A 19,120-nucleotide genomic window follows, 5' to 3' on the forward strand; every position below is an offset into this window, starting at 1 on the left:
GAGAGAGCGAAGACACCTGTCTGAAATTGGGATCTTTTTTGTTGTTGACGTTTTACTGCTTAAATCAGTCTCGGCAGCAGGAGCCAGGTGAGGAGTGTAACATGTTGACCACACCGCTCGCCCGCATGTTGATTTTGTCCACCCACACCAGTTGCGATCAGGACATGCGGGTTGAAATATCTAAACAAACTCTGAACCAACTATATTAATTTGGAGACAGGTCGAAAAGCATTAAACATTTATGGCAATTTAGCTAGCTAGCTTGCTGTTGCTAGCTACTTTGTCCTGGGATATAAACATTGGGTTGTTATTTTACCAGAAATGCACAAGGTCCTCTACTCCGACAATTAATCCACAGATAAAAGGGTAAACCGAGTTCGTTTCTAGTAATCTCTCCTCCTTCAGGCTTCTTCTTCTGACTTTATATGACTGTTGGCAACCAACTTCAAAGTGCATTACCACCACCAACTGGACTGGAGTGTGGACCTCAGTTCATCTTTCAATCACCCACGTGTGTATATGCTCCTAAAAAACAATGAGGAGATGGGAGAGGCGGGACTTGCAGCGCGTCAAGCGTCACAAATAGAACTAAGTTCTATTTTAGCACCTGGCTACGCAGACACTCGCGAGCAGTTTGGATGCAATGATTGAATAACATGTACAGTACAAGTCAAAAGTTTGGACACACCTACTCATGGCAGGGGTTTTCTTTATTTTTTACTATTTTCTACATTGTAGAATAATAGTGAAGACATCAAAACTATGAAATAACAAAATGGAATCATGTAAGTCTTAAACAAATCAAAATAGATTTTATATTTGAGATTCTTCAAAGTAGCCACCCTTTGCACACTCTTGGCATTCTCTCAACCAGCTTCATGAGGTAGTCACCTGGAATGCATTTCAATTAACAGGTGTGCCTTGTTAAAAGTTAATTTGTGGAATTTCTTTCCTTAATGCGTTTGAGCCAATCAGTTGTGTTGCGACAATGTAGGTGTGGTATACAGAAGATAGCCCTATTTGGTAAAAGACCAAGTCCATATTATGGCAAGAACAGCTCAAATAAGCAAGGAGAAATGACAGTCCATTATTACTTTAAGACAATAACTTTGAAAGTTTCTTCAAGTGCAGTCGCAAAAACCATCAAGCGCTATGATGAAACTGGCCCTCATGAGGACCGCCACAGGAAAGGAAGACCCAGAGTTACCTCTGCTGCAGAGGCGAAGTTCATTAGAGTTACCAGCCTAAATAAATGCTTCACAGAGTTCAAGTAACAGACACATCTCAACATTAACTGTTCAGAGGAGACTGCGTGAATCAGGCCTTCATGGTCGAATTGTTGCAAAGAAACCACTACTAAAGGACACCAATAAGAAGAAGAGACTTGCTTGGGCCAAGAAACACGAGCAATGGACATTAGACTGGTGGAAATCTGTCCATTGGTCTGAGTCCAGATTTTAGATTTTTGGTTACGCCATGTCTTTGTGAGACGCGGAGTAGGTGAAAGGATGATCTCCGCATGTGTGGTTCCTACCGTGAAGCATGGAGGAGGAGGTGTGATGGTGTGGAGGTGCTTTGCTGGTGATTTTATTTAGAATTCAAGGCACACTTAACCAGCATGGCTACCACAACATTCTGCAGCAATACGCCATCCCATCTGGGTTGCGCTTAGTGGGACTCTCATTTGTTTTATAACAGGACAATGACCCAACACACCTCCAGGCTGTGTAAGGGCTATTTGACCAACAAGGAGAGTGATGGAGTCCTGCATCAGATGACCTGGCCTCCACAATCCCCCGACCTCAACCCAATTTAGATGGTTTGGGATGAGTCGGACCGCAGAGTGAAGGAAAAGCAGCCAACAAGTGCTCAGCATATATGGGAACTCCTTCAAGACTGTTGGAAAAGCATTCCAGGTGAAGCTGGTTGAGTGAATGCCAAGAGTGTGAAAAGCTGTCATCAAGGCAAAGGGGTGGCTACTTTGAAGAATCTCAAATATAAAATATATTTTGATTTGTTTAACACTTTTTTGGTTACTACATGATTCCATATGTGTTATTTCATAGTTTTGATGTCTTCACTATTATTCTACAATGTAGTAGGTGTGTCCAAACAATGAGTAGGTGTGTCCAAACTTTTGACTGGTACTGTATGTGTAAACTTATTTTGCAACGCTCACGTACGCGATGCGGGCGGTGTGGTCAGCATGTAATTCACTCTGTGGGTAAAAATGCGGCACTGGAGAAGTACTATTCACTCCTTACTTTGGCGCTGCCTCCAGAGGGTATTGATTTCTCTAGCTCTTAACCATCATAGTAAAGAGGCAGTGATTTTAGAGTAAGACCGGCAGAATGTCTGCATCACAAATAGTACCCTATTCCCTATATAGCGCACTACTTTTTGACCAGGGCTCTGGTCAAAAAGTAGTGCACTATATAGGGTAACATTTGGGACGCACACTATGGCTGCTATTCCAGAGATCAATGGCTTGCTGAGGTAAGCAGTGCAGTCTGAACCATGGAATTGCCATGGAAACGAGTGGGGGAAAAGGCCGTAGGGAAAGATCCCAGGTCTCCTCATTGCCCCCCCAGCAAAATTAGCATTTAGGCTATTGTTTGTGTAATTTCACAGTATGTTGAGGTAAAAATCTGAGTATAAATCAAAACACATTTTTTATTGGTCACATGCGCCGAATACAACAGGTGTAGACTTCACAGTGAAACGCTTACTTACAAGCCCATTCCCAACAGGTGTACAGTCGTGGTCACAAGTTTTGAGAATGACACAAATATTAATTTGCACAAAGTCTGCTGCCTCAGTTTTTATGATGGCAATTTGCATTAACTCCAGAATGTTATGAAGAGTGATCAGATGAATTGCAATTAATTGCAGTCCCTCTTTGCCATGAAAATGAACTTAATCCCCAACAAAACATTTCCACTGCATTTCAGCCCTGCCACAAAAGGACCAGCTGACATCATGTCAGTGATTCTGTCGTTAACACAGGTGAGAGTGTTGACAAGGACAAGGCTGGAGATCACTCTTTCATGCTGATTGAGTTAGAATAACAGACTGGAAGCTTTAAAAGGAGGGTGGCGCTTGAAATCATTGTTGTTCCTCTGTTAACCATGGTAACCTGCAAGGAAACACGTGCCGTCATCATTGCTTTGCACAAAAAGGGCTTCACAGGCAAGGATATTGCTGCTAGTAAGATTGCACCTAAATCAACCATTTATCGGATCATCAAGAACTTCAAGGAAAGAGGTTCAATTGTTTTGAAGAAGGCTTCAAAAGTTGATTCAGCTGCGGGATCGGGGCACCACCAGTGCAGAGCTTGCTCAGGAATGGCAGCAGGCAGGTGTGAGTGCATCTGCACGCACAGTGAGGCGAATACTTTTGGAGGATGGCCTGGTGTCAAGAAGGGCAGCGAGGAAGCCACTTCTCTCCAGGAAAAACATCAGGGACAGACTGATATTCTGCAAAAGGTACAGGGATTGGACTGCTGAGGACTGGGGTAAAGTAATTTTCTCTGAATCCCCTTTCCGATTGTTTGGGGCATCCGGAAAAAAGCTTGTCCGGAGAAGACAAGGTGAGCGCTACCATCAGTCCTGTCTCATGCCAACAGTAAAGCATCCTGAGATCATTCATGTGTGGGGTTGCTTCTCAGCCAAGGGAGTGGGCTCACTCACAATTTTGCCTAAGAACACAGCCATGAATAAAGAATGGTACCAACACATCGTCCGAGAGCAACTTCTCCCAACCATCCAAGAACAGTTTGGTGACGAACAATGCCTTTTCCAGCATGATGGAGCACCTTGCCATAAGGCAAAAGTGATAACTAAGTGGCTCGGGGAACAAAACATCGACATTTTGAGTACATGGTCAGGAAATTCCCCAGACCTTAATCCCATTGAGAACTTGTGGTCAATCCTCAAGAGGCGGGTGGACAAGCAAAAACCCACAAATTCTGAAAAACTTCAAGCATTGATTATGCAAGAATGGGCTGCCATCAGTCAGGATGTGGCCCAGAAGTTAATTGATAGCATGCCAGGGCAGATTGCAGAGGTCTTGAAAAAGGGTCAACACTGCAAATATTGACTCTTTGCATAAACTTAATGTAATTGTCAATAAAAGCCTTTGACACTTATGGAATGCTTGTAATTATACTTCAGTATACCATAGTAACATCTGACAAAAATATCTAAAAACACTGAAGCAGGAAACTTTGTTAAGACCAATACTTGTCATTCTCAAAACTTTTGACCACGACTGTAGACTTTACAGTGAAATGCTTACTTACGAGCCCATTCCCAACAACGCAGAGTTAAAAATTAAGACAAATATTTGCTAAATAAAAAAGGAAATATTAACACAATAAAATGATGAATATCCACTTTGTTAGATCAGGTTTGTTGAATGTCCGCCAATCTATTGACTCCTTTAGTGCATCACAGAGCGCCATAGAGCATCATAGATCGTCATACAGAGACTCAGAAAAAGGTCCATGATGTAAAAATGGCTTTAGAGGAGATGGATCATTGTTCCAAACACGGTTGTCTGTCATTATACTGTCACATCTGAGGAGCAGGCTGCCCACACCTGACCAGCAAGTTTACTGGTGTGTTTGTGCCGGTGTGTGTGTGCCAGGGTAACCTAACATGACAGCCCACAGTAACCTAACATGACAGCCCACAGTAACCTAACCTGACAGCCCACAGTAACCTAACCTGACAGCCCACAGTAACCTAACATGACAGCCCACAGTAACCTAACATGACAGCCCACAGTAACCTAACATGACAGCCCACAGTAACCTAACATGACAGCCCACCACAGTAACCTAACATGACAGCCCACCACAGTAACCTAACATGACAGCCCACTAGCGGAGGCTGCTGAACGGCTCATAATAATGTCCGGAACGTAGCAAATGGAATGGCATCAAACACCTGGAAACCATGTGTTTCATGTATTTGATACCATTCCACTGACTACGTTCCAGTCATTACCACAAGCCCGTTCTCCCCAATTAAGGTGCCACCAACCTCCTGTGCAGCCCACAGTAATCTAACCTGACAGCCCACAGTAACCTAACATGACAGCCCATAGTAACCTAACCTGACAGCCCACAGTAACCTAACATGACAGCTCACAGTAACCTAACCTGACAGCTCACAGTAACCTAACCTGACAGCCCACAGTAACCTAACCTGACAGCCCACAGTAACCTAACTAACCTGTCAGCCCACAGTAACCTATCCTAACCTGACAGCCCACAGTAACCTAACCTAACCTGACAGCCCACAGTAACCTAACCTGACAGCCCACAGTAACCTAAGCTGACAGCCCACAGTAACCTAAGCTGACAGCCCACAGTAACCTAAGCTGACAGCCCACAGTAACCTAAGCTGTCAGCCCACAGTAACATAACCTGACAGCCCACAGTAACCTAACCTGACAGCTCACAGTAACATAACCTGACAGCCCACAGTAACCTAACCTGACAGCCCACAGTAACCTAACCTGACAGCCCACAGTAACCTAACCTGACAACCCACAGTAACCTAACCTGACAGCTCACAGTAACCTAACCTGACAACCCACAGTTACCTAACCTGACAGCTCACAGTAACCTAACCTGACAACCCACAGTAACCTAACCTGACAGCCCACAGTAACCTAACCTGACAGCCCACAGTAACCTAACCTGACAGCCCACAGTAACCTAACCTGACAGCCCACAGTTATCTAACCTGACAGCCCACAGTTACCTAACCTGACAGCCCACAGTAACGTAACCTGACAGCCCACAGTAACGGGGTTTTAAAAGTTATCTCACGTAGGCTAGTATCAAACTTTGCTGTGGCCGGGGTCGTGGAAGCTGTAGGTATGCACGGCGATTTGAGCTATCCGATTGGCCAGCGCAGTAGGCGCACTCGATTTAGCCATAGATCTTCGAGAAAATTTTAAAAAGGAGCGCAAACCTTTATGCCTTTATCATCGGCTTTTCTACAGAAATGTTTGGTGATCGACTAGGAATGCCTTGAAGATCGACCAGTCCGGTTGGTGACCACTGCTTTAGAATATCTAGGAATATAATGCACTGTAGGGGTCTCTGAACTTGTTTTACTCTTCACAAGTCTCTATCAGTTGAGGGAATATGACTGAATTCACTAGGCTTTACAGAATGTCACCACTGTTTGCCTTAACTAGTGCTGTGCCCTCTGAAACCATCCTAACATAGCTTGGTATTAAACATCATTAGATTTCTCTGAACATTTGATCTTGGTTCCTATTTATAGTGGTGACTCATGACTTGGAGAATGTTTAGAACAGTGGAATTAAGAGCAGTAATAGAATGTTTACAACAGTGGAATTAAGAGCTGTAGTAGAATGTTTACAACAGTGGAATTAAGAGCTATAGTAGAATGTTTACAACAGTGGAATTAAGAGCTGTAGTAGAATGTTTACAACAGTGGAATTAAGAGCTGTAGTAGAATGTTTACAACAGTGGAATTAAGAGCTGTAGTAGAATGTTTACAACAGTGGAATTAAGAGCTGTAGTAGAATGTTTACAACAGTGGAATTAAGAGCTGTAGTAGAATGTTTACAACAGTGGAATTAAGAGCTGTAGTAGAATGTTTACAACAGTGGAATTAAGAGCTGTAGTAGAATGTTTACAACAGTGGAATTAAGAGCTGTAGTAGAATGTTTACAACAGTGGAATTAAGAGCTGTAGTAGAATGTTTACAACAGTGGAATTAAGAGCTGTAGTAGAATGTTTACAACAGTGGAATTAAGAGCTGTAGTAGAATGTTTACAACAGTGGAATTAAGAGCTGTAGTAGAATGTTTACAACAGTGGAATTAAGAGCTGTAGTAGAATGTTTACAACAGTGGAATTAAGAGCTGTAGTAGAATGTTTACAACAGTGGAATGAAGAGCTGTAGTAGAATGTTTACAACAGTGGAATGAAGAGCTGTAGTAGAATGTTTACAACAGTGGAATGAAGAGCTGTAGTAGAATGTTTACAACAGTGGAATTAAGAGCTGTAGTAGAATGTTTACAACAGTGGAATGAAGAGCTGTAGTAGAATGTTTACAACAGTGGAATGAAGAGCTGTAGTAGAATGTTTACAACAGTGGAATGAAGAGCTGTAGTAGAATGTTTACAACAGTGGAATGAAGAGCTGTAGTAGAATGTTTACAACAGTGGAATGAAGAGCTGTAGTAGAATGTTTACAACAGTGGAATGAAGAGCTGTAGTAGAATGTTTACAACAGTGGAATGAAGAGCTGTAGTAGAATGTTTACAACAGTGGAATTAAGAGCTGTAGTAGAATGTTTACAACAGTGGAATGAAGAGCTGTAGTAGAATGTTTACAACAGTGGAATGAAGAGCTGTAGTAGAATGTTTACAACAGTGGAATTAAGAGCTGTAGTAGAGGGCCGTGAGCCTTCTAGATTTAGACAAAGAACCCCAGTCTCTCCTCTAAGATTCCTTCAACTCAATTAGCAATTGTAATCTATGAGCCTCCTTTTTTTTAAGGAGATTATTTGACGTGGTGGGGGAGTAAGACGTTGTGTTGGGCGTTACTTTCACTAAGAGGTACCTCCGTATACTTCTCCTTCCCTGGGGGTTAATAGAGAGGTTGGAGGGCTCATCATTATACATTTATCCTGCTGGGGGGATTTAGGTTGCGTCTCAGATAGCACCCTATTCCAATATAGTGCACTACTTTTGTATCCGGGTCCAGTATTGCACTATAGGGAATAGAGTGTAATTTGGGACTCTGCCTTGGTCCTTTAGCTACACAGAGTGATTGGCACCAAGGAGGAGCTGGAGCTCTTCCACTGTCTGATGTCATATATCTTGTCACCCCTGGCTCTCTCAGAAGCCCACTGACTTCATTCTCTCTCTCAGAAAGCCATTTGACTTCCACTGTGAAAAACAAGAAAACGTCACGTGTCACAGCTGCAGCATGTGGGTCACGTGTGTGTAAAAAATACATTCCTCAGTTGTTGCAGCATGCACAAGTAAAATAAATGCAACTGGTTGACCATTTGTCAAGCAACATTTGCATAATGTTGTCTATGGGAGGGCATAATGTTACCTATGCTAATGTTAAGTATTGTGGTGTTTTAATATGTGATAAAGTAGAGTGGTATTTCTAGTGAATCAGAGCCTGGTTCTGTTTTTTTTTTTTTTTGTCATTTAGCGGATGCTCTTATCCAGAGCGACTTACAGGAGCAATTATGGTTAAGTGCCTTGCTCAAGGGCACATCGACAGATTTTTCACCTAGTTGGCTCGGGGATTAGAACCAGCACAACGCTCAGTATGAAAAATGTATGCACTCACTTAACTGTAAGTCGCTCTGGATAAGAGCGTCTGCTAAATGACTAAAATGTAAATGTAAACGTCTTAACCACTAAGCTACCTGCTGCCTGTTGTGCTGCTGTTCACCATCTGGCAGATAGAATTAATGTCTCTTATCACAGGTGGCTTCCCAAATGGAAGCCTATTGTTACCTATAAATGGCACCCTAGTCCCTGTATTTCCTATGGGCCCTGGTCAAAAGTAGTGCACTATAAAGGGAATAGGGTGCTATTTGGGATGCAGGCAGTCATTGTGGGGCCCTGGTGCCTGCTGGCTGACTTCCTGCCCACCTGGGACTAGTAGAGTTGGCACATCCTGCCCACTGACAACAACACCCCTTTACCACAGGGGTGACTGACTGACTGTGTTCAAATGCTTTGGTAGATTCTCACCATGAGAATGACCTACCTGAAAATCATGAGCCTATGATTGGCACCTTGGTTGGCATTTCAAGGATTTGTGAGAATCCAATGATTGTGGGTTGCAATTCTTATTTTCAATGAGGCAGCATTTCTGGGATGAACTTTCTCAGAAAATAAAGAAGTACATAGTGCCTCAATCTGCTGATACTTCACTCCAAACGGATGTCAGCTCTTGTAAAGGCAGCTAATGATGAGTAGAGCTTGATCTAAGACTAACGTTTCACTGCAACACTATGCACCTTTTAAAAAGGATGTAGCGCCTCTAGCCGTAACACAGACACTTCCTGCTGTTCTGAGAAGTAGGTAGGTGCTTCCTGTCTCTAAGACGGAGAGAGACGCATGGCTCACAGTGGAGACTAGAGCTGACTGGGACGATAGTCACGGTACATGTCTGGCTTCACACAACAACAGTCCTGTTGTTTTCTGATCTGGAGGACACACCCTTTGGCAGGCGGGTAAAGAATTAGCCTACACGTGGGTGATGTCAATTTACATTTAGGATTTTAGTCATTTAGCAGACGCTCTTATCCGGAGCAATTTTCTTAAGGTAGCTAGGTGAGACAACCATATATCTCAGTCATAGTAAGTAAAACCTTTCCTCAATACAACAGCTGTCAGCAAAGTTAGTGCTAGTAAGAAAATACAAGTGTGACTTCTGTTTTTAGTATCCTGTAGTATTCTAGCGGTATCTTGTTAATATCCTGTAGTATTGTAGTAGTATCTTGTTAGTATCCTAGTACTGTAGTGGATTGGTATCTTGTTAGTATCCTGGTACTGTAGTATTGTAGTGGTATCTTGTTAGTATCCTGGTACTGTAGTGGAGTGGTATCTTGTTAGTATCCTGGTACTGTAGTATTGTAGTGGAATATTGTTAGTATCCTGTAGTATTGTAGTGGTATCTTGTTAGTATCCTGGTACTGTAGTATTGTAGTGGAATATTGTTAGTATCCTGTAGTATTGTAGTGGTATCTTGTTAGTATCCTGGTACTGTAGTATTGTAGTGGTATCTTGTTAGTATCCTGTAGTATTGTAGTGGTATCTTGTTAGTATCCTAATACTGTAGTGTTGTAGTGGTATATTGGTAGTATCCTAATACTGTAGTATTGTAGTGGTATCCTGGTACTGTAGTATTGTAGTGGAATATTGTTAGTATCCTGTAGTGTTGTAGTGGTATATTGTTAGTATCCTGGTACTGTAGTATTGTAGTGGTATCTTGTTAGTATCCTGGTACTGTAGTATTGTAGTGGTATATTGTTAGTATCCTAATACTGTAGTGTTGTAGTGGTATCTTGTTAGTATCCTGGTACTGTAGTATTGTAGTGGTATCTTGTTAGTATCCTGGTACTGTAGTATTGTAGTGGAATATTGTTAGTATCCTGGTACTGCAGTGTTGTAGTGGTATCTTGTTAGTATCCTGTAGTATTGTAGTGGTATCTTGTTAGTATCCTGGTACTGTAGTATTGTAGTGGTATATTGTTAGTATCCTGGTACTGTAGTATTGTAGTGGTATCTTGTTAGTATCCTGGTACTGTAGTATTGTAGTGGTATCTTGTTAGTATCCTGGTACTGTAGTATTGTAGTGGTATCTTGTTAGTAATCTGGTACTGTAGTATTGTAGTGGTATCTTGTTAGTATCCTGGTACTGTAGTATTGTAGTGGTATATTGTTAGTATCCTGTAGTGTTGTAGTGGTATCTTGTTAGTATCCTGGTACTGTAGTATTGTAGTGGTATCTTGTTAGTATCCTGGTACTGTAATATTGTAGTGGTATCTTGTTAGTATCCTGGTACTGTAATATTGTAGTGGTATAGTGTTGTAGTGGGATCATGTTAGTATCCTGTAGTATTGTAGTGGTATCTTGTTAGTATCCTGTAGTGTTGTAGTGGTATCTTGTTAGTATCCTGGTACTGTAGTATTGTAGTGGTATCTTGTTAGTATCATAATACTGTAGTGTTGTAGTGGTATCTTGTTAGTATCCTGGTACTGTAGTATTGTAGTGGTATATTGATAGTATCATAATACTGTAGTGTTGTAGTGGTATCTTGTTAGTATCCTGGTACTGTAGTATTGTAGTGGTATCTTGTTAGTATCCTGGTACTGTAGTATTGTAGTGGTATATTGTTAGTATCCTGGTACTGTAGTATTGTAGTGGTATCTTGTTAGTATCCTGGTACTGTAGTATTGTAGTGGTATCTTGTTAGTATCCTGGTACTGTAGTATTGTAGTGGAATATTGTTAGTATCCTGGTACTGTAGTGTTGTAGTGGTATCTTGTTAGTATCCTGTAGTATTGTAGTGGTATCTTGTTAGTATCCTGGTACTGTAGTATTGTAGTGGTATCTTGTTAGTATCCTGGTACTGTAGTATTGTAGTGGTATATTGTTAGTATCCTGGTACTGTAGTATTGTAGTGGTATCTTGTTAGTATCCTGGTACTGTAGTATTGTAGTGGTATCTTACATTTACATTTACATTTTAGTCATTTAGCAGACGCTCTTATCCAGAGCGACTTACAGGAGCAATTAGGGTTAAGTGCCTTGCTCAAGGGCACATTTACGTCATTTAGCAGACGCTCTTATCCAGAACGACTCACCAATTGGTGCGTTCACCCTATAGCCAGTGGGATAACCACTTTACAATTTTTTTTGGGGGGGGGTAGAAGGATTACTTTATCCTATCCCAGGTAATCCTTAAAGAGGTGGGGTTTCAAATGTCTCCGGAAGGTGGTGAGTGACTCCGCTGTCCTGGCGTCGTGAGGGAGCTTGTTCCACCATTGGGGTGCCAGAGCAGCGAACAGTTTTGACTGGGCTGAGCGGGAGCTATGCTTCCGCAGAGGAAGGGAGCCAGCAGGCCAGAGGTGGATGAACGCAATGCCCTCGTTTGGGTGTAGGGACTGATCAGAGCCCGAAGGTACAGAGGTGCCGTTCCCTCACTGCTCCATAGGCAAGCACCATGGTCTTGTAGCAGATGCGAGCTTCAACTGGAAGCCAGTGGAGTGTGCGGAGGAGGGGGGTGACGTGAGAGAACTTGGGAAGGTTGAACACCAGACGGGCTGCGGCATTCTGGATGAGTTGTAGGGGTTTAATGGCACAGGCAGGGAGGCCAGCCAACAGCGAGTTGCAGTAGTCCAGACGGGAGATGACAAGTGCCTGGATTAGGACCTGTGCCGCTTCCTGTGTAAGGCAGGGTCGTACTCTCCGAATGTTGTAGAGCATGAACCTGCAGGAGCGGGTCACCGCCTTGATGTTGGCGGAGAACGACAGGGTGTTGTCCAGGGTCACGCCTAGGCTCTTCGCACTCTGGGAGGAGGACACAGCGGAGTTGTCAACCGTGATGGCGAGATCATGGAACGGGCAGTCCTTCCCCGGGAGGAAGAGCAGCTCCGTCTTGCCAGGGTTCAGCTTGAGGTGGTGATCCGTCATCCATACGGATATGTCTGCCAGACATGCAGAGATGCGATTCGCCACCTGGTTATCAGAAGGGGGAAAGGAGAAGATTAGTTGTGTATCGTCAGCGTAGCAATGATAGGAGAGGCCATGTGAGGATATGACAGAGCCAAGTGACTTGGTGTATAGGGAGAAAAGGAGAGGGCCTAGAACTGAGCCCTGGGGGACACCAGTGGTGAGAGCACGTGGTGCGGAGACAGCTTCTCGCCACGCCACTTGGTAGGAGCGACCGGTCAGGTAGGACGCAATCCAGGAGTGAGCCGCGCCGGAGATGCCCAGCTCGGAGAGGGTGGAGAGGAGGATCTGATGGTTCACAGTATCAAAGGCAGCAGACAGGTCTAGAAGGACAAGAGCAGAGGAGAGAGAGTTAGCTTTAGCAGTGCGGAGAGCCTCCGTGACACAGAGAAGAGCAGTCTCAGTTGAATGACCAGTCCTAGTATTGTAGTGGTATATTGTTAGTATCCTGGTACTGTAGTATTGTAGTGGTATCTTGTTAGTATCCTGGTACTGTAGTATTGTAGTGGTATCTTGTTAGTATCCTGGTACTGTAGTATTGTAGTGGTATCTTGTTAGTAATCTGGTACTGTAGTATTGTAGTGGTATCTTGTTAGTATCCTGGTATTGTAGTATTGTAGTGGTATATTGTTAGTATCCTGTAGTGTTGTAGTGGTATCTTGTTAGTATCCTGGTACTGTAGTATTGTAGTGGTATCTTGTTAGTATCCTGGTACTGTAATATTGTAGTGGTATCTTGTTAGTATCCTGGTACTGTAATATTGTAGTGGTATAGTGTTGTAGTGGGATCATGTTAGTATCCTGTAGTATTGTAGTGGTATCTTGTTAGTATCCTGTAGTGTTGTAGTGGTATCTTGTTAGTATCCTGGTACTGTAGTATTGTAGTGGTATCTTGTTAGTATCATAATACTGTAGTGTTGTAGTGGTATCTTGTTAGTATCCTGGTACTGTAGTGTTGTAGTGGTATCTTGTTAGTATCCTGTAGTGTTGTAGTGGTATCTTGTTAGTATCCTGGTACTGTAGTATTGTAGTGGTATCTTGTTAGTATCATAATACTGTAGTGTTGTAGTGGTATCTTGTTAGTATCCTGGTACTGTAGTATTGTAGTGGTATCTTGTTAGTATCCTAATACTGTAGTATTGTAGTGGTATCTTGTTAGTATCCTAGTATTGTAGTGGTATATTGATAGTATCCTAATACTGTAGTGTTGTAGTGGTATCTTGTTAGTATCCTGATACTGTAGTGTTGTAGTGGTATCTTGTTAGTATCCTGTAGTATTGTAGTGGTATCTTGTTAGTATCCTGGTACTGTAGTATTGTAGTGGAATATTGTTAGTATCCTGTAGTATTGTAGTGGTATCTTGTTAGTATCCTGTAGTGTTGTAGTGGTATCTTGTTAGTGGTTATGGGACAGTCCCCTTTGTCTTCTTACTACAATAACTTACTACAATCAACATCATCATCCTACAGATCAACATCATTATTGTAGTAAGAAGACATTTATCTTATGATATCTGTAGGATGATGTTGATCATTATTGTAGTAAGAATACATTTATCTTATGATATCTGTAGGATGATGTTGATCGTTATTGTAGTAAGAAGACATTTATCTTATGATATCTGTAGGAGGATGATTATCATTATTGTAGTAAGAATACATTTATCTTATGATATCTGTAGGATGATGTTGATCATTATTGTAGAAAGAAGACATTTATCTTATGATATCTGTAGGATGATGTTGATCGTTATTGTAGTAAGAAGACATTTATCTTATGATATCTGTAGGATGATGTTGATCGTTATTGTAGTAAGAAGACATTTATCTTATGATATCTGTAGGAGGATGATTATCATTATTGTAGTAAGAATACATTTATCTCATGATATCTGTAGGATGATGTTGATCGTTATTGTAGTAAGAAGACATTTATCTTATGATATCTGTAGGAGGATGATTATCATTATTGTAGTAAGAAGACATTTATCTTATATCTGTAGGATGATGTTGATCGTTATTGTAGTAAGAAGACATTTATCTTATGATATCTGTAGGAGGATGATTATCATAATTGTAGTAAGAATACATTTATCTTATGATATCTGTAGGATGATGTTGATCGTTATTGTAGTAAGAAGACATTTATCTTATGATATCTGTAGGATGATGATTATCATTATTGTAGTAAGAATACATTTATCTTATGATATCTGTAGAATGATGTTGATCGTTATTGTAGTAAGAAGACATTTATCTTATGATATCTGTAGGATGATGTTGATCATTATTGTAGAAAGAAGACATTTATCTTATGATATCTGTAGGATGATGTTGATCGTTATTGTAGTAAGAAGACATTTATCTTATGATATCTGTAGGATGATGTTGATCGTTATTGTAGTAAGAAGACATTTATCTTATGATATCTGTAGGATGATGTTGATCGTTATTGTAGTAAGAAGACATTTATCTTATATCTGTAGGATGATGTTGATCGTTATTGTAGTAAGAAGACATTCATCTGATGTAAAAGTCCAACTACAGATTGCGTCCCAAACTGTATGTATGTTGTCTTGGATTTGGGGGTCACTAGATCACTAGAAAAGAGCGGAGGCTACTCTGACAAAAAGCTGCCACCTCCCATAGAGCTTAACAGGAATACTGAACAATGTCTTGTTTATATTCAGTAACATCAACTAATACAACCTCTGTGTTTAATGTACACAGTAGCCTATACAGTAACTTATACAGTAACTTATACAGTAACTTATACAGTAACTTATACAGTAACTTATACAGTAACTTATACAGTAGCCTATACAGTAACTTATACAGTAACTTATACAGTAACTTATACAGTAACTTATACAGTAACATATACAGTAATTTAAACAGTAACATATACAGTGCCCATTTGTGAAACATGTTTCCATAAAATAATACATGGATGACTGAGGCTTTATTTAATAATTTGACTGTGGCTAGTCCTTATGTCTATCCAAAGGGTATTACTTCAAATCAAATCTAATTGTTTTTGTCACATGCGCCGAATACAACAGCTGTAGACCTTACGGTGAAATGCTTACTTACAAGCCCTTAACCAACAATGCAGTTTTAAGAAAAATAAGTGTTAAGTAAAAAATAGATAACTAAAAACTAAACAATAATTAAAGAGCAGCAGTAAAATAACAGTAGCGAGGCTATATACAGGGGGTACCGGTACAGAGTCAATGTGCGGGGGCACAGTTTATTCGAGGTAATTGAGGTAATATGTACATGTAGGTAGAGTTAAAGTGATTATGCATAGATAATAAACAGAGAGTAGCAGCAGCTGTTCAGGAGTACTTACCTCCATAGAGTACTACAGCACATCTCCTGTCTTTTCAATGGCTGCTTCCGTGAGAGCAAGTCAGCCCTCTATCCACCTCTATGTTTACCTGTCCTCTACTTCCCGTTCCTTTACGTGTCCTGTACTTCCTGTTTCCCCCCAGCCGAGCTGGACTCTGAGCATGCCCAGAAGGTGCTGGAGATGGAACATGCCCAGCAGGTGAAGCTGAAGGAGAGGCAGAAGTACTTTGAAGAAGCTTTCCAACAGGACATGGATCAGTACCTGTCTACTGGCTACCTGCAGATCACCGACAGGAGAGGTGAGGTGGAACCGATAACACACACACTGGGTGCCTCCCAAATGGCACCCTGTTCCCTTTATAGTGCACTGCTTTTGACCAGAGCACTATGGGCCCTGGTCAAAAGTAGTGTGCTTTAGGCTTATAGGGAATAGGGTGCCATTTGGGACACAACCTCTGTTGATAAGTTCAAAGAAAGGCTGTTTTAAAAAGGTTGAATTGTGTTTCAGATGATATTTTCTGTATTAACTTTCATCTGGTGTAACTGCTGTGTTGTAGTTCAAAGTGTTTTGGTGTAGATTCTATGACTTTCCCTTGTCTTGTTCCTCTGTTCTGCTCTGTCTAATGCTGTGACGTTGAGCTTTACAATATCCAGTGATGCTACACCGGTTAATTGACTGCTTCCTGTCTCTTATTGTGCTCTCTCTTCCTGCTTTCATCATACTTGAGGTATGATAGTTCTGTGTGTCTGTCTGTCTGTCTCATGTCAGTGCTGTGCTGCCTGTCTGTCAGTCTGAGTATCTTCAGTGCTGTGCTGTTGTACTGTCCGTCAGTCTGAGGTTCTCAATCCGTCTCTCTGTGATTCCTCGCCTCCCTTTCAACCGTATTTAGAGGATAAGTTCCAAGATTCTTTGTGAGAAATGGAGGAAAGATGGGCCTGCGTAACAGTAACAGTGTCGTGCAGCTGCAGTGTGACGTGACGCTGGTTGTGTGTGTCGGTCCACAGGGCCTATAGGCAGCATGTCTTCCATGGAGGTGAACGTTGATGTTCTGGAACAGATGGACCTGATGGACGTGTCGGACCACGAGGCCCTCGACGTCTTCCTCAACTCTGGAGGAGAGGACAACAGCCTGACCTCCTCACTCACCTCAGGTAGTTATCAACACAGTGCACTATGTAGGGAATAGGGCGCCACTATGTAAGGAATAACCAACTCAGTGGCCTTGTGGTTAGTGTCCTCCCTAAAATTAGAAGATTGGGAGTAGCTTCACGCTACAGAAACAGGAGACAGACTAGTGTCCTGTCCAGGGGCTGTACTGGTACATCAAGCTGTCTCACTACAGAAACAGGAGATAGACTAGTGTCCTGTCCAGGAAGTGTACTGGTACATCAAGCTGCCTCACTACAGAAACAGGAAATAGACTAGTGTCCTGTCCAGGGGCTGTACTGGTACATCAAGCTGTCTCACTACAGAAACAGGAGATAGACTAGTGTCCTGTCCAGGTGGTGTACTGGTACATCAAGCTGCTCACTACAGAAACAGGAGATAGACTAGTGTCCTGTCCAGGAAGTGTACTGGTACATCAAGCTGCCTCACTACAGAAACAGGAGATAGACTAGTGTCCTGTCCAGGTGGTGTACTGGTACATCAAGCTGCCTCACTACAGAAACAGGAGATAGACTAGTGTCCTGTCCAGGGGGTGTACTGGTACACCAAGCTGTCTCACTACAGAAACAGGAGATAGACTAGTGTCCTGTCCAGGGGGTGTACTGGTACATCAAGCTGCCTCACTACAGAAACAGGAAATAGACTAGTGTCCTGTCCAGGAAGTGTACTGGTACATCAAGCTGCTCACTACAGAAACAGGAGATAGACTAGTGTCCTGTCCAGGTGGTGTACTGGTACATCAAGCTGCCTCACTACAGAAACAGGAGATAGACTAGTGTCCTGTCCAGGTGGTGTACTGGTACATCAAGCTGCCTCACTACAGAAACAGGAGATAGACTAGTGTCCTGTCCAGGGGGTGTACTGGTACATCAAGCTGCCTCACTACAGAAACAGGAAATAGACTAGTGTCCTGTCCAGGAAGTGTACTGGTACATCAAGCTGCTCACTACAGAAACAGGAGATAGACTAGTGTCCTGTCCAGGTGGTGTACTGGTACATCAAGCTGCCTCACTACAGAAACAGGAAATAGACTAGTGTCCTGTCCAGGAAGTGTACTGGTACATCAAGCTGCCTCACTACAGAAACAGGAAATGGACTAGTGTCCTGTCCAGGAAGTGTACTGGTACATCAAGCTGCCTCACTACAGAAACAGGAAATAGACTAGTGTCCTGTCCAGGGGGTGTACTGGTACATCAAGCTGCCTCACTACAGAAACAGGAAATAGACTAGTGTCCTGTCCAGGGGGTGTACTGGTACATCAAGCTGCTCACTACAGAAACAGTCTTGCAGAATGCTTGCTACTTACTTTTACAAATGTATGTAGGGAATAGTGTGCAATTTGGGACACAGTCCATTTGTTGATATCATGTAGCCACCAACGGTACAGAGATAATATTGCTAATGCTAACTAACTAGTAGAACAACTGTTAATTTCTCTGCTGTGTGCTGTATTGCTTGTGTCCATTTAGTCATGTTATTATGTGCGTTGCTAGCGAGCCACTTTCTTATGAAAGCATGGTGTCAAAGCATGCGCGTCACCGTGGGGATAACAGAGCTGTGTTGTCATGGGAGGTGGTCATGAGTTCAAACAAAACAGGGATTATACACTGTAGCACGCTGGAATCACATGATGGAGCATGTGGTTACATCCCAAATGGCACCCTATATCCCATATATAGGCACAGCTGTGATGTTTGACTAATCCCCTCTCTCCCTCCCTCCCTCCCTCCCTCCCTCCCTCCCTCCCTCCCTCCCCCAGGTCCAGACCCTGAGTCGTTGTCCTCTGAGATCTCCCTGCGGGTGCCCACCCAGGCGGAACTGAGGAACACGCCGTCTTCCCTCTCCTCCGCGGAGCCAGGCTCAGCCAGCCAGGACACCAGCCTGGGGGAGGAGGGCCAGGAGGGGGAGGGCAGCGAGGCCAGCGGAGACGAGCCCCTGGTACTGCCAGACGAGGAGGAAGTGCAGGCCGACACAGCCCTGGTGGCGCTGCCCGAGGCGGAGACGTTCAAGAACTCTGACGACAGCGACTCGCAGGCCTCTTAGGAGCCGTCACAGACCTGCCCCCTGGGTGAGAACGACGCTAGGGGGTATAGGGTTGCCTGCCTCTAGACAATGATCTGGGGGGTCAGTTTTGCATTTTCCCCCAATATTATAAGGGGATGCTGATCCTAGATCTGTACCTAGGGGGAACCCCCCCCCCGGAGCTGAAAACTACTGTAGGGGTGTGTCTCAATGGTCTAAAGTGGCCTCCTTGTCTCCTTCCTATAATCTCAGAGGAGATGAGGAGAGGAAGCCAATACAGATGATTGAGACCCTACTACAGTAGCTAGGTGGGCTTAGCGTGTAGC

The 19,120-nt window shown here is 42.8% G+C and overlaps 1 protein-coding gene across 1 annotated transcript in view; it reads left to right on the forward strand.

Annotated features, from left to right (window-relative positions):
• LOC121542792 (dysbindin-A) overlaps positions 1-18,967 on the forward strand; it is a 41,859-nt gene extending 22,892 nt beyond the window's left edge. Inside the window, exons 8-10 of the mRNA XM_041852333.2 lie at positions 15,748-15,903; positions 16,610-16,756; positions 18,532-18,967. Coding sequence (XP_041708267.1) covers positions 15,748-15,903; positions 16,610-16,756; positions 18,532-18,815 — 587 coding nt within the window. The 3' untranslated portion in view covers positions 18,816-18,967. The remainder of the gene's footprint in view (positions 1-15,747; positions 15,904-16,609; positions 16,757-18,531) is intronic.
• The last annotated feature ends 153 nt before the right edge of the window (positions 18,968-19,120 follow it).

Source organism: Coregonus clupeaformis, chromosome 28, assembly GCF_020615455.1.
Source record: "Coregonus clupeaformis isolate EN_2021a chromosome 28, ASM2061545v1, whole genome shotgun sequence".
NCBI classification, from domain to species: Eukaryota; Metazoa; Chordata; class Actinopteri; order Salmoniformes; family Salmonidae; genus Coregonus; species Coregonus clupeaformis.